Source organism: Desmodus rotundus, chromosome 5 (genome assembly GCF_022682495.2).
Source record: "Desmodus rotundus isolate HL8 chromosome 5, HLdesRot8A.1, whole genome shotgun sequence".
In the NCBI taxonomy this organism is placed as follows: domain Eukaryota; kingdom Metazoa; phylum Chordata; class Mammalia; order Chiroptera; family Phyllostomidae; genus Desmodus; species Desmodus rotundus.
Genome location: NC_071391.1, coordinates 8252051 through 8263126, shown reverse-complemented (window position 1 = coordinate 8263126; position 11076 = coordinate 8252051). Strand labels below are relative to the sequence as shown.

Genomic DNA, 11076 nt, shown 5'->3' with positions numbered 1-11076 from the left:
TAACTCCTTCAACACAAACAGTCTCCCCTACTGGCAGGAGAGCCGAGACACACACCGAACCAAGGTGCCTGGGTTTCCTCCAACACAAGCCAGAGGACAGCTGCACAGGGCCTGTGGCTCTAGTGACGGGAGAGGCCGTGCAGGGCCTCACTAAGCCCCTGGGCTTCAGAGGGTTCCCTGAGAACACGAGAGCACCTCTGGGACCTGGGGCCTTTCCCCACCCAACTGGTCACTGGACCTGCCGGGAGCAGCAGACACCAGTGGTCCCAGCTTCAGAAGCCACTCTGGGAGAGCACCAGGGACTACCAGACGCATCCTGGGTAGAGAGGGTGCTCCTAGTGAGCACTCTGCCACCCCCCCGCACCCTCCTGCCAGGCGTCTGCCCTGCCCCTGCTCTGGACTCGGGTCCCTCGAGAGCCCCGGGGCCAAGCCCAGGGCCCAGATCCACCCCCACTGAGCTGGGAGTCCAGAAACAGGGGCAACCTGCCCCCTTCTCATGTGTGGCAGGGGGGAGGGTCCTCAAAAGGGAGCTGAGAGGCTGCTCTTAGGTCTGGCAGAGGGTGCGAAGCAGATGCCTCCTACCAGCGCCTTTCTCCATAAAAGCTCGACAATCTCTAGCCTGGCCATCACACGGGCCTCAGCGCGACCATGGCCTACCTTAAAAACACACTCCCCGCCCTACCCCCCTCAGAGTGGTGTTGAGGCACAAGTCTGTTTTCCCGGTGGTTGCAGGTGATGCATTCCAAAAAGACCTGCTTCAGCAACTGAATGTCTCAGCCTTGGGGACACTTTGGCCGAGTTTCAGCCTGGGCAGGTAGACCCTGCCCACAGGCCCTCAGACCAGCCAGGCCTCGCCCTCAGCCCTGTGACCTGGATGACCTCTTGGTCTGTATTCCCACCTTACAGCCACCTGCCAGAGGTCAAGGGCAGCCAGACAGGGCAGCACTCACCCGTGTGTCCCCCGCCCCAGGCCACTCCCCTGAATTGTGTTACTCACCTGACCCTAGAGGCAGTCGAGTGTGCCACCTGATTCTAGCACATTCTCTACATGTCAAGTTAAAACGAAAGCACACTTGGACTACCCAGTGACAAGGCTGGTTTTGGCATGGCCAGGTGCCTGGGCCCTGGGAGTGCTGCACGGAACACACCTGAGGCAAAAGGACCTGTCAGTGAAGCGTCCTTTCTCACTGAGCTAGGAGCCTCTCTGAGGCTCTACATTTGACACTTAGCGCCTGTCTCCTGTACAGCTGCTCTCTCTGCAGCAGAGGCCCACTGTGGTCTGTCGTGGTGACGGGTGGGCGGGGAGGGAGGCGGGGGAGCATGCGAGAGCCAGTGTGTGCCAGATCTAAGGTGTGGACGGCCTGCGAGAAGGAAAAGCAAGGGCCAGCAGGGGTGCCACACCCTGGGCGACCAGCTGCAGCCGCTCTGAGCCAAGTCCTTTCTTGGAAGGCGGCACTCCCTCTTCAGCTGCTCCGTGCACCTGCCACCAACTCAGAGCAAGCGACTTGATTGTGCCCCTCAAGTGAGGTTTTCAGCCTCTTCCTACAAAGCCAGGCTGTCCAGTGTGCCCTGGTGTCCTGCGTCCTCAGCGCAGGACACTTGCAAAGCAAGGCCAGAGTTCAGGAGGGGACAAAGGCAGGGAACATTTGACTAGAGCCCAGGGGCTCTCAACCGTGGGCTGATTCCCCCCAGCGCTGTGGCCTTTCAAAGTCTGACCACTTCTGGTACCACAGAGGCATGCAGAGGAGCCCGAGGCCAGGTCAGACAGAGCTGGGGGCAAGCCCCACTCCTGCCCGCTAGGCTGTGCGCCCCGGTCACAGAACTACCCACCCTCGTAAAAACGGGGGTGGGGGTAGGAGGATCAAAGCGCTGTTGAGAGGACCTGATAAGGCACATTGAAAGCTTCACACAGCGTGTGCGGCCCTGTTGTCAATACTGGTGACTCTGGGCATTGTCCACAGGCAGCCTGCCCTTGTCACCCTGTGTCACTGTGCAGGAAAGGAAAAGCAGGTCCATCAGAAACCTGGTCTCCTGACTCCCCGGAAGCCGCCCTTCCTGCTGAAAGCAGAAGCCCCTCCCAGGCCTCATGACAACCCACTGAGCTAGCAGGGAGCTGGGAAGGAGGCAGGCTTGCCCATGGCAGGGGACCACTGGACTCTAGCAGCCCACTGCCCCTCTCCCGGCGTAGAAACTGGACAGGAAGACCCAGACCCCAGCTGGGGCTCCTGGACAGGCTGAGAGCAGGTGTCGTCAGCCCAGCAGGTGGCAGGAAGGCCCTGTGCCCTGCAGGGTCCAAGCTCTCCACCAAGGGCGAGGCAAACGTGTAGGCTCAGGCATGGGAATGAAATACCCCAAATGGAAAACCACAGTAGCAGGGGAAAGGGAAATGCTTAAGAGCCAGGCCCCAGGGGTGAGGGGGCGGGGAGGGCGGCAGCTCAGGAGATGAGATCCACATAGAGGGGCTTTGTGGACACAAATCAAGGAGGCCTTTCAGCAGGGCGTGATCCTGAAGGCGGCAGAAGAAACCAGTGCCCGCCCCCCACCGCCCCAAGCGGCCCTCTCCACTTCTCCAACCCACCGGAGCCACAGCACTGCACAGGACACCTCAGCTTACTGTGGCAATTATTTATACAACATACAAGCGGTCATTCACCCAGTTCCAAAGCACTTGAACCAGTAGAGTCCATTAGTGATTTCTCTTTATAAATAACTTATGAGAAGCAAGCACAATTGGCAAGGGACCGACAGCGCGAATCGAGCTTCTCGTCTGTGCTCCCACTGGTGGCACGCAGGCTGGGAGGGGGCAGGCACCAGAAGGTCGAGTTTCCTTGTTGGCCCCCAGCACCCCAGACTCTGGGTGCTCGTGTAGTGGACATTTCAAGGCACATATGACTCCCTAACTGGTAGCAGCTCCAGGGTCTGCCCTTGAGACCTGGTTCACATCTGCAACAGCCAAGTTAATGCTTCGTTCCTCACGCCCCCTTTGGTCTGTTGTCGTTTTTATCATTGAACATGCTCAAAACCCCCAGTGTACAGGGGGCTGTGTGTGGCTCAGAGTCACCATCCTTGCCTTTGACATTCTGAAGACAAGAGAGATGCAAAGAAATGGGCTCCAACATACTGATGGTGTTTCAGGAAGCACCATTTGGGAGGTTACTGTAAGGGCATCTTTTGATGTCTTAGGAGGGATGTTGGGGTGGGGGTTACACCAGGGAGCCAGAGGAAGGGGATGAGGGAGGGGCTGCTTCGAAAGAGATTCAAGGCACTCAAGGAGTGGACGGGCGGGGAGGGCCCCAGCAAAGAGAGGGTGGCTGGGGAGGTGACCTGGTGCTCTACTCCTAAGTGACCACCAATGTGACCACGATCTCCTGGGCCAGAGCTGCCCCCTCCCATCCAGCTAGAGGGTCCGAGGTGACCCCCCCAGATTTTCCAACCAGCGCAAGCCAGGTCTGGGTCCACCCTCACAATCCCATCTTCTCACTGCACTGGCCCTCCTGCTGCCATTCAAACCAGCACACAGCACATTTATCCGACGCCAGCTCATCAGAGTTCCATTATGGCTTTATGTGACTGAGAGTCATGGAGCGTTTTCCCTGTTCTCACCCTTGACCCAGCCCTGGCCAGGGTGCGCTGGGGCAGGCCATCCTTGAATGGACCAGAGACACAAAAAGCTGCATCCCTTGGTGCAGGCACCAGGTCGAATATGCCACATCCCAGGGGAGGGGGGTGAGCAGGGACCGGAAGACCCGCCAACTGCCATGCCACCGAGATGGGTCTGCATTGGGCTCAGGCGCAGACACAGCAGACGGTCACAGATGCGGAGCTCACTCATGCAGACGGCCACAGAGGGGTGCTGTGCTCCCAGCCGGGCTGGCACCAGACAAACTAAGGCAGTCGCTGGAAGGAGGCGTGTCCTTCCCCAGGGGAGGCTGGTAAGTGACGTGACAACCGGGGCCTGTAGACTCCCAGCCAGGTCCCCCCACGGCCATGGGGAATGCCGACTCCAATTCCAATTTAACCTCGAATCTCAGCAGTAGGTGGGCCAAAGGTGTGGTACAGGTGGAAGTAGGGAAGGGCCAAGGGCCAGGACCCTGTCTAATACCCAGGCCAAGCAGGACCCTGAGGTGATGGAAACCCATAGGGGGGAGCAGGCCCAGGGGGGTAGGGAGGTCGAGGGGGGCCTGAGGGCTGGAGCTGGCCTGGGAAGCCCGGGAGTGAGGGCTGTGTTGGGTAAGGAGGTTTGCCTCCCGTCGAGAGGTAGGAGTGCTGCTGAGGATAACCAGGACTGGGAGCCCGGCCCCCCGCCAAGGGGTACCCCGGCACAGAGGCACCAGAGGGAGGCACAGAATAGCCAGGCCGGGGCGGCGTGTTCCTCTGTGGGGACCAGGAATAACCCACAGCAGCCCTGGGTCCCGGTTGGGCTGACGGATATGGGGGGCCCAAGGGCCCACTGTAGGAAAGGGAGGGTGGGGACACCACCGGGAAGGGGGCTGGCTGGAGTGGGCCTTGGGCAGTGGGACCCACTGGCAAGCCGGGAGAGGGGCTGTAGGGCAAAGGGTAGGGAGGTACTCCTGCAGGTGCAGCCTGTGGCAGTGGCGGGGGTGGCTGCTCTTCTGCCACAGGGGGCGTCGCCTGGGGGACTGGGCGAGAAGGCAGAGGCGGATGGAGGGGGGGCGTGTCACCAGCTGGATCCTGGGAAGCTCTGGGCTTCCTCACCACATCCTGGAGCTTCTCCACACGGACCCGGCGCAGATGGGACAACAACCTCATGGAGGAGAAGTTTTCCAGGAATGTTTCCAAGGACACCTCGCCCTCCAGGAATTTCTCAGCCATAGCCTGGAAGACATAGGTCAGGTGACAACAGAGGCCTGCTGGGAACGAGGCTGCCCGTGGTCCCTCAGGTCACAGACCAACCCTCCCACCTGAGCTGCCCCAGGCAGCCCCCGCCCTCTCTGGCCCCTCACTGCTGACAAACACACTCCACGGTTCACTCCGTCTTCCTCACCAGACTATCAGCTGCTGGAGGGCAGGGACCCCCATGGCTACTGCCCGAGGGCGCTGAATAAGCTAGGAACACTGGCTGCCGTTTCACTGGTACGGACAGCCCAGGGGCTGGGAGGGCCTGGCAGCTTCCTGGGCCCAGCGCACGGAGACTGGAGAGAGCCACCTGCCCACCCGCCCACAGCAGCAGAAGGGACAGGTGCTCAGAGGAAGCAGAGAGGCCACGCAGCCCCAGGGGAGCGGAGGGGCTGGGGACCTGGCCTTAGTCCTCGTGGGCCCTGCTGCCCTGCCCTCCGTCCAGGCCTGCCAGCTGCCTGTGACCTTGCCATCAGTCACCCATTTCTGCTTCAGAAAGGGGTCCCTGTTCTCTGTGCCTAAAAGGGCCTCCACTGGGGCAAAGGGCACCACTCATCTTTGCAACCTACTAATGCGCCCTTGTCTGCCCCCTGCAGGCCCCCCGGTGCTCACAACAGGGCTCCTGCTCTGGGGGCTGATGCTGCCCGAGGAACAGGGGGTGCCGATGACCCTCTCTCTCACCTCAGACTCTTCTTCAATTTTCATGCTTTCGATCTGCAGAAGATCTAACAAGGTCCCTGGCTGCAGTGCTGAAGAGAATTTCTCTGGAACAGAGGGCAGAAAGGCCAACGTTTCAGGAGGATTCAGAGTTGGAGGCCAAGGTCCCCGCCAAGGCCCCCAGAGTATCCTGTGTGTGCTGAGGCTGAGCCACCACCCTGTGGGGGCTGCCTCAGGTCACCTTCCTGAGCAGAGAGGAGCTCAACTGAGCCCAGCCCTGTTCTGCCCCACAGGGCACCACACTTCTCGTTGTCACACCTCAACAGCCCCTGCTACCTCACAGATGGCAGGTCCGGCACAGAGAAGGCCGGGGCCAGCCCTGCAGAGTGCAGAAGATGAGCTGGCCGAGCCGACAGCGGCAGCACAGGGAGCAGGCTCTGTGGATTCGAATCCCAGCTCCACTGCTAGCTGGCTGTGCGACCTTGGCCACACTCCAGGATCCGGGAGCCTCCTTTTTCTCATCTATGAAATGAGAGCAACAGCAGGACCCACCCTTCTGTGGCCGTAGGGACAAAAATGCACGCGAAGTGCTTCTTAGCACAGGGCTGGGACATGGTGGCCCGCAGGAACTGCTGGCCCTCTCCCATCCTGGAGAAGGGAGAAGGCATCTATTCTTCCATGCTATTCTTTAAAAAGATTTTATTTCTTTATTTTTAGAGCAAAGGGAAAGGAGGGAGAGAGGGAGAGAAACGTTGACGTGCGAGAAAAACACCAATCAGCTGCCTCTTGCATGCACCCCAACTGGGGACCTGGCCTGCAACCCAAGCATGTGCCCTGACTGGAATCAAACCAGTGACCTGTGGGTCTGCAGGATGACACCCAACCCACTGAGCCACACCAGTCAGGGCCTCCATGCTACTCTAGCAGCTCTCCCCAGTCTAACCTTGAGTGGGCCCCTGAGTTAACAGAGCCCCCCAGAGCACCCTCCCGGGATCCAGCCGCCCCTACCCAGCTTTGCCTTCTGCTCCTGGCACCGCTCCACAAGCTTCCGGAGCTCCTGGTACTTGTCTGAGAGGTTTGAGCGGCTGATCTCCAAGGGACCTTGGAACTCCAGGTTCTGCTCAGCCAGGCTCCGGTTGGTGGCCAGTGCCATCTCCCGTTCCAGCTGCAGGTCCTGGACCTAAAAGAACAGGACGCTCGACCATAGGAATCACCACTACCACTCACCGCACAGCAGGCTGGTCCAGAGGCTTCTGGGACTCACTGCCCACAGTGGGGAACCACAACACTCAGCCCTCAGCTAGAGTCAGATGGGCGTGAGTTCAAACCCTGAGCAAGCACTCTGACCAGGCACCCCACGGAATGACTGCAAACGGGATCAATGAGATAGGCCCACACCCCAGCCTGAGAATGCCTCCTCCTGGAGGTGCAGGGCCACAGGCCCCGGGGAAAGGCAGCTACAAAACGGTACCAGGGCTTCTAGAAACTGCTTCCAGACTCAGGCTGCAACAACAGTGCAGAAATGCTGGGGTGTACAGGTTCGAGTGAGGGCCCCAGACTCCCTAGAACTGCCCCCAAGAGCCCCCAGAGGGCCAGAGGGAACTGGGCTGCCACCTCAGGGCATCTCTATGGGTCCCAATCATGGGGAAGGCCACAGGAAAGGGAGATAAACTTGACCCAAACTCCTTAAGTGTCTCAGTCCCATCCATAGGCCCTTCTTAGGCCCTATGACAGCCTGCCTCTACCTCGGGGGACTCCTGGGCCAGCCGGCCAATGGCTTCCGGGTCATTCTGCATCGCCTCCAGCTCCTCCAGGGTCTTGTCTTTCAGGGTCTCCATCTTGCCCTGTAAACACCGAATGATGCTGATGTGAGGAAGTGAAGCACGTGGGGAATAGACCCCCCGAGCCCATTTGTATTATCTGAAAGACAAAGAGTTTTGTGAGGATGCTTCCACTCTCAAGGGGGGTGGCTCAAGGAAGGGTAAGGGTCCTATTTAGTGTGTTCCTGCCTCCCTGTCTGCCTCTCCCCCCAGAGACCAAGGAGCCACTCCTTCCACCCAAACCATGGACAGCAGGACACGTGAAAGCACTTGGCAGCCAGGGGCAGAACACAGAGGAAGCTGCCCAAGGAGCAGGCAGAAAGGGCAGGAGGAGAGAGCCAGGCAGCCAGGGATAGAGAAGAGACTGGCCCAAGGTGGCCTGTGAGCACTGATGACAGCGGCCACTCTGGGAGGCGTCTATTTCTGTCCGAACCAGAAATAGACCCAACCCTCACACGCAAGGGCCGTGGGCTTCGACATCACAGGCTCAAAGGCCGCCGTGGGTTATATTTAGGCCACTGACAGGGTCCCCTCAGTGTTTTCTGCAACTGCCATCCTCCCCACATGCCACAAAACTGGACCGTCACATTCACGTCCCCATCCTCATTACCACAGGGGAAAAAAGTCGCCAAATTGGCTTCCAAGGCAATCAGGAGGGAAAAAATTGACTGACCTGAATAGAACGTCCGCTTTGACAAAGAGCTAGTTTCAGCAGTCCTCTCCCTCTGTCATTCTGCCCAGAGGGACACGGAGAGATCGTCTGTATGACAAGAGGTCCCAGCCAGACCCCAGGGACTAAGAAGAGGCAGCACACACACAAACGCACCCAGTACTCACTTCCTTTCTGCTGGCAGGACCCTCCCTGTTTATCTGTCTCTATCTTTTCCAGGTAGGCGTTTCATAGCACTACTGCTGGTTTTATCATTACAAAGGCTGTTAGTTTTCTGAAGATCCTGACACTACAGGAAATCGGAAGTCCCCCATAACCCCACACCAGTGCTGGCCTCCAGTGAGCCAACACCTGCCACTCGGCCAAGGAGGCGTTTCGGAATCAAGGACCAAGGTTATAGCCAGAAGCAACCTTCTCTGGGTCTCAGTTTCCCCATCTGGAATAGAAACAGAGGCATCTCCTAGGGTCCTGAGAGCTGAGAAGAGAAACTGATAAATATTGACCACACACACCCCCTGCTGCCATTTTCCAGGAAAGTCTTGCTTTACGCCTGACCTCCCAGTGTAGCTATCAACGGTGCCCCTTTCCACGCTCAAAAACATAAAAACATCCTGGTTTAGACAAATCACAGGCAGACCTCAGAGACTGTGCAGGTTTGGTCCCAGACCACCGCAATGGAACAAGTGCCACAGTAACGTGAGTTCTAAACTTTTTGCCGGTGGAGGACCTTGCCTTCAATTTGTAAAGATCACAACACCTCTGGAAACACAATAAAACAGGTATGCCTGGGTACAGCCACCCTACTGATAAAGAGCTGCCCAGATAGGGCCACCAACCATGTCCAGTATCTACCGAGGGTGGAATGGAGCCCCCAACCTTGCAAGGAAGGAATGCCAGGTTTCAGTGTGCAGCTGAGCCCCACCTGCAGGGCAAGCCAGGGAGGGGCCCAGAAATGCAGAATCTCTCCAGGAAATGCTGATGCGACTGATCCAGGGCCAGAGTCTGAGGAAGACGGTAGACAGCTCCTTGCTGGTCGTGTGACAACGGAGGCTACTGGATATTGAGCACCAAAGAATGGGTTTTACAATACACGTGCTGTCCCTCCTAATCCTGTGAGGTGGCAGTTGTCCCACTTGCAGATGGCAGAGTCAAAACTCAAACCTGCACCCTGTCTACACCTCCCCCTGCTGCTCCAGAACTCGTGGTCTAGAAGCCGGGGCAAGGGACAGCAGACTGCACAGGCCCTGGGGAGGAGCAGAGCTCTGGAGGCCTAGTGCCCCGCCAGCAGTGGGACAAGCAGGGCAGCATTCTGATACATGTCAAGAAGATCAGAAACATGTCGGAAGCCTTGGGTCAGTCAGCAGACCAAGTCTGAGTCCCAGGACCTGCCACTTACCAGCCCCAGGACCCCGCCGCGTGCAACCTGACTGAGCCTCAGGCTCCTCATTTGCAAAATGGGTTAGTGCAAGGTTCAGTGAGATTCAGTAGGCAAGAGCACTGTCTTAGCACGAGGCCTGAACTAGAACAAGGGCCGGCAAGAGACTGCAACACCTCAGAACTTACTTATTCCTACGGCCTCCAGGGTGGCCCAGCTTGCTGGGGCTCTGCAGCAGAGTGCCCAGCCCTGCTCCACCCAGGGAGGGGCACTGAAGGGAAGTGGCTGTGAGGGTCCTAGTCATGGCCAAGGCTTCCGTAGCACTGGCTCTGTTCCAGGTGCAGCTGCTCGGACAGATGTGGAACTAAGGTACAGAGAGGCTAGACAACACGGCTGCTGTGGCCCAGGGGGATCAAACCCTGGCAGTCTGGCTCCAGGGTTTATTCTCCTGCACTCTAGGCCAATGGCTCTCAAAGTGTGTTCCCAAACCCCCAGGGGCAGTCTCTAAGCCCCTTTGAAGCTGTCCAAGAGGTCAGAATGACTTTCATAATCCAAAACAGTTTTCTTTTCACTCCCTTTCTCACAAACAATGGAGTTTTCAGAGGGGACCTGGCACATGATCATGGGATCATTCTGGCAGCCAATGGGTGTGCTTGCAAGTTCTTGTGTTTTAAAATTCCCTCTCTTTTAATTTCTAATATAGTGAATATTAACAGCTAAAATCCACATCGATGCGAACTCTGGGAAATTCAGTAATGTTAGGAGTGAAAGGTGTCCTGGGACCAAAAGATGCATAGTCTGCTGCCCGAGGCTATGCTGCCTGCTGCCTGCTGCTAGTGTAGTACCTGCCCAGCCAGACACCTCCCTGGGGTGTGGCTCAGGGGAGAGCTGGTGCCCGTCCTAGGGAATTGCGGCCCAGCTCAGGGCTCTCCTGGTGGGCGCGAGGAAACCTTAGGAGTAAGTTCGTTCCGTGGAGTCTCCTGCCACACCTGCACTCTTCCTACATTATCTCATTGAATCTTGCACTAACGCAGGGTCACACAGCTAGGAAGTGGCCGTGCCCTCACTAGTAGGTGTGGGAGGTGGGGGGCGGTTCTCATCACGTACGTCAGATTCACCTAGAGTCCTTGTGGAAAGCCAGAGCCCTGAGACCTCCTCCAGACCCAGAACTTTAGAATCTCCAGGGTTCTTTAAAAAATTTTTAAATGTTTACTTTTTTTGGAGAGGAGAGAGAGAAACATCGATGTGAGAGAGAAACATCAGTTGTCTGCCTCCCATGTGCGTCCCCATATGCGCCCTCATCGGGAATTGAACCCACAGCCCGGGTATGTGCCCTGATGGGAAACCAACCCACAACTTTTGGGCATGCGGGACAATGCTCTAACTGAGCCACATGAGCCAGGACTCCAAGGATCTTAATTTAATTTTTTAAGTATATTTTATCGATTACGCTATTACAGTTGTCCTAGTTTTTCCCCCTCTGCCCCACTTCTCCCAGCACCCCTTTACCTCCAGCAATCTCCCCGCTTAGTTCATGTCCATGAGTTATGCATGTAAGGTCTTTTGCTTCTCCACTTCCTATGCTATTCTTAACATGGCCCTGTCTATTTTGTTCCTACCAATTATGCTTCTTAATCCCTGTACCTTTCCCCCATTCTCCCCCTGCCCCCTCCCGGCTGATAACCCTCCATGTGATC

At 57.5% G+C, this 11076-nt stretch overlaps 1 protein-coding gene across 5 annotated transcripts in view; it reads right to left on the bottom strand.

Annotated features, from left to right (window-relative positions):
- Nucleotides 1-449: 449 nt before the first annotated feature.
- Nucleotides 450-11076, bottom strand: part of VPS37C (VPS37C subunit of ESCRT-I) — a 29150-nt gene continuing 18523 nt past the window's right edge. For 4 of the 5 annotated variants that reach the window (XM_053924570.2, XM_045183356.3, XM_045183357.3 and 1 more), the window contains exons 2-5: nt 7260-7358; nt 6523-6694; nt 5539-5621; nt 450-4836 (exon numbers count right to left, since the gene is read on the bottom strand). In XM_053924570.2, coding sequence (XP_053780545.1) covers nt 4096-4836; nt 5539-5621; nt 6523-6694; nt 7260-7352 — 1089 coding nt within the window. In that variant the 5' untranslated portion in view covers nt 7353-7358 and the 3' untranslated portion in view covers nt 450-4095. The remainder of the gene's footprint in view (nt 4837-5538; nt 5622-6522; nt 6695-7259; nt 7359-11076) is intronic. The other variant, XM_024574046.4, reaches the window with a different exon arrangement.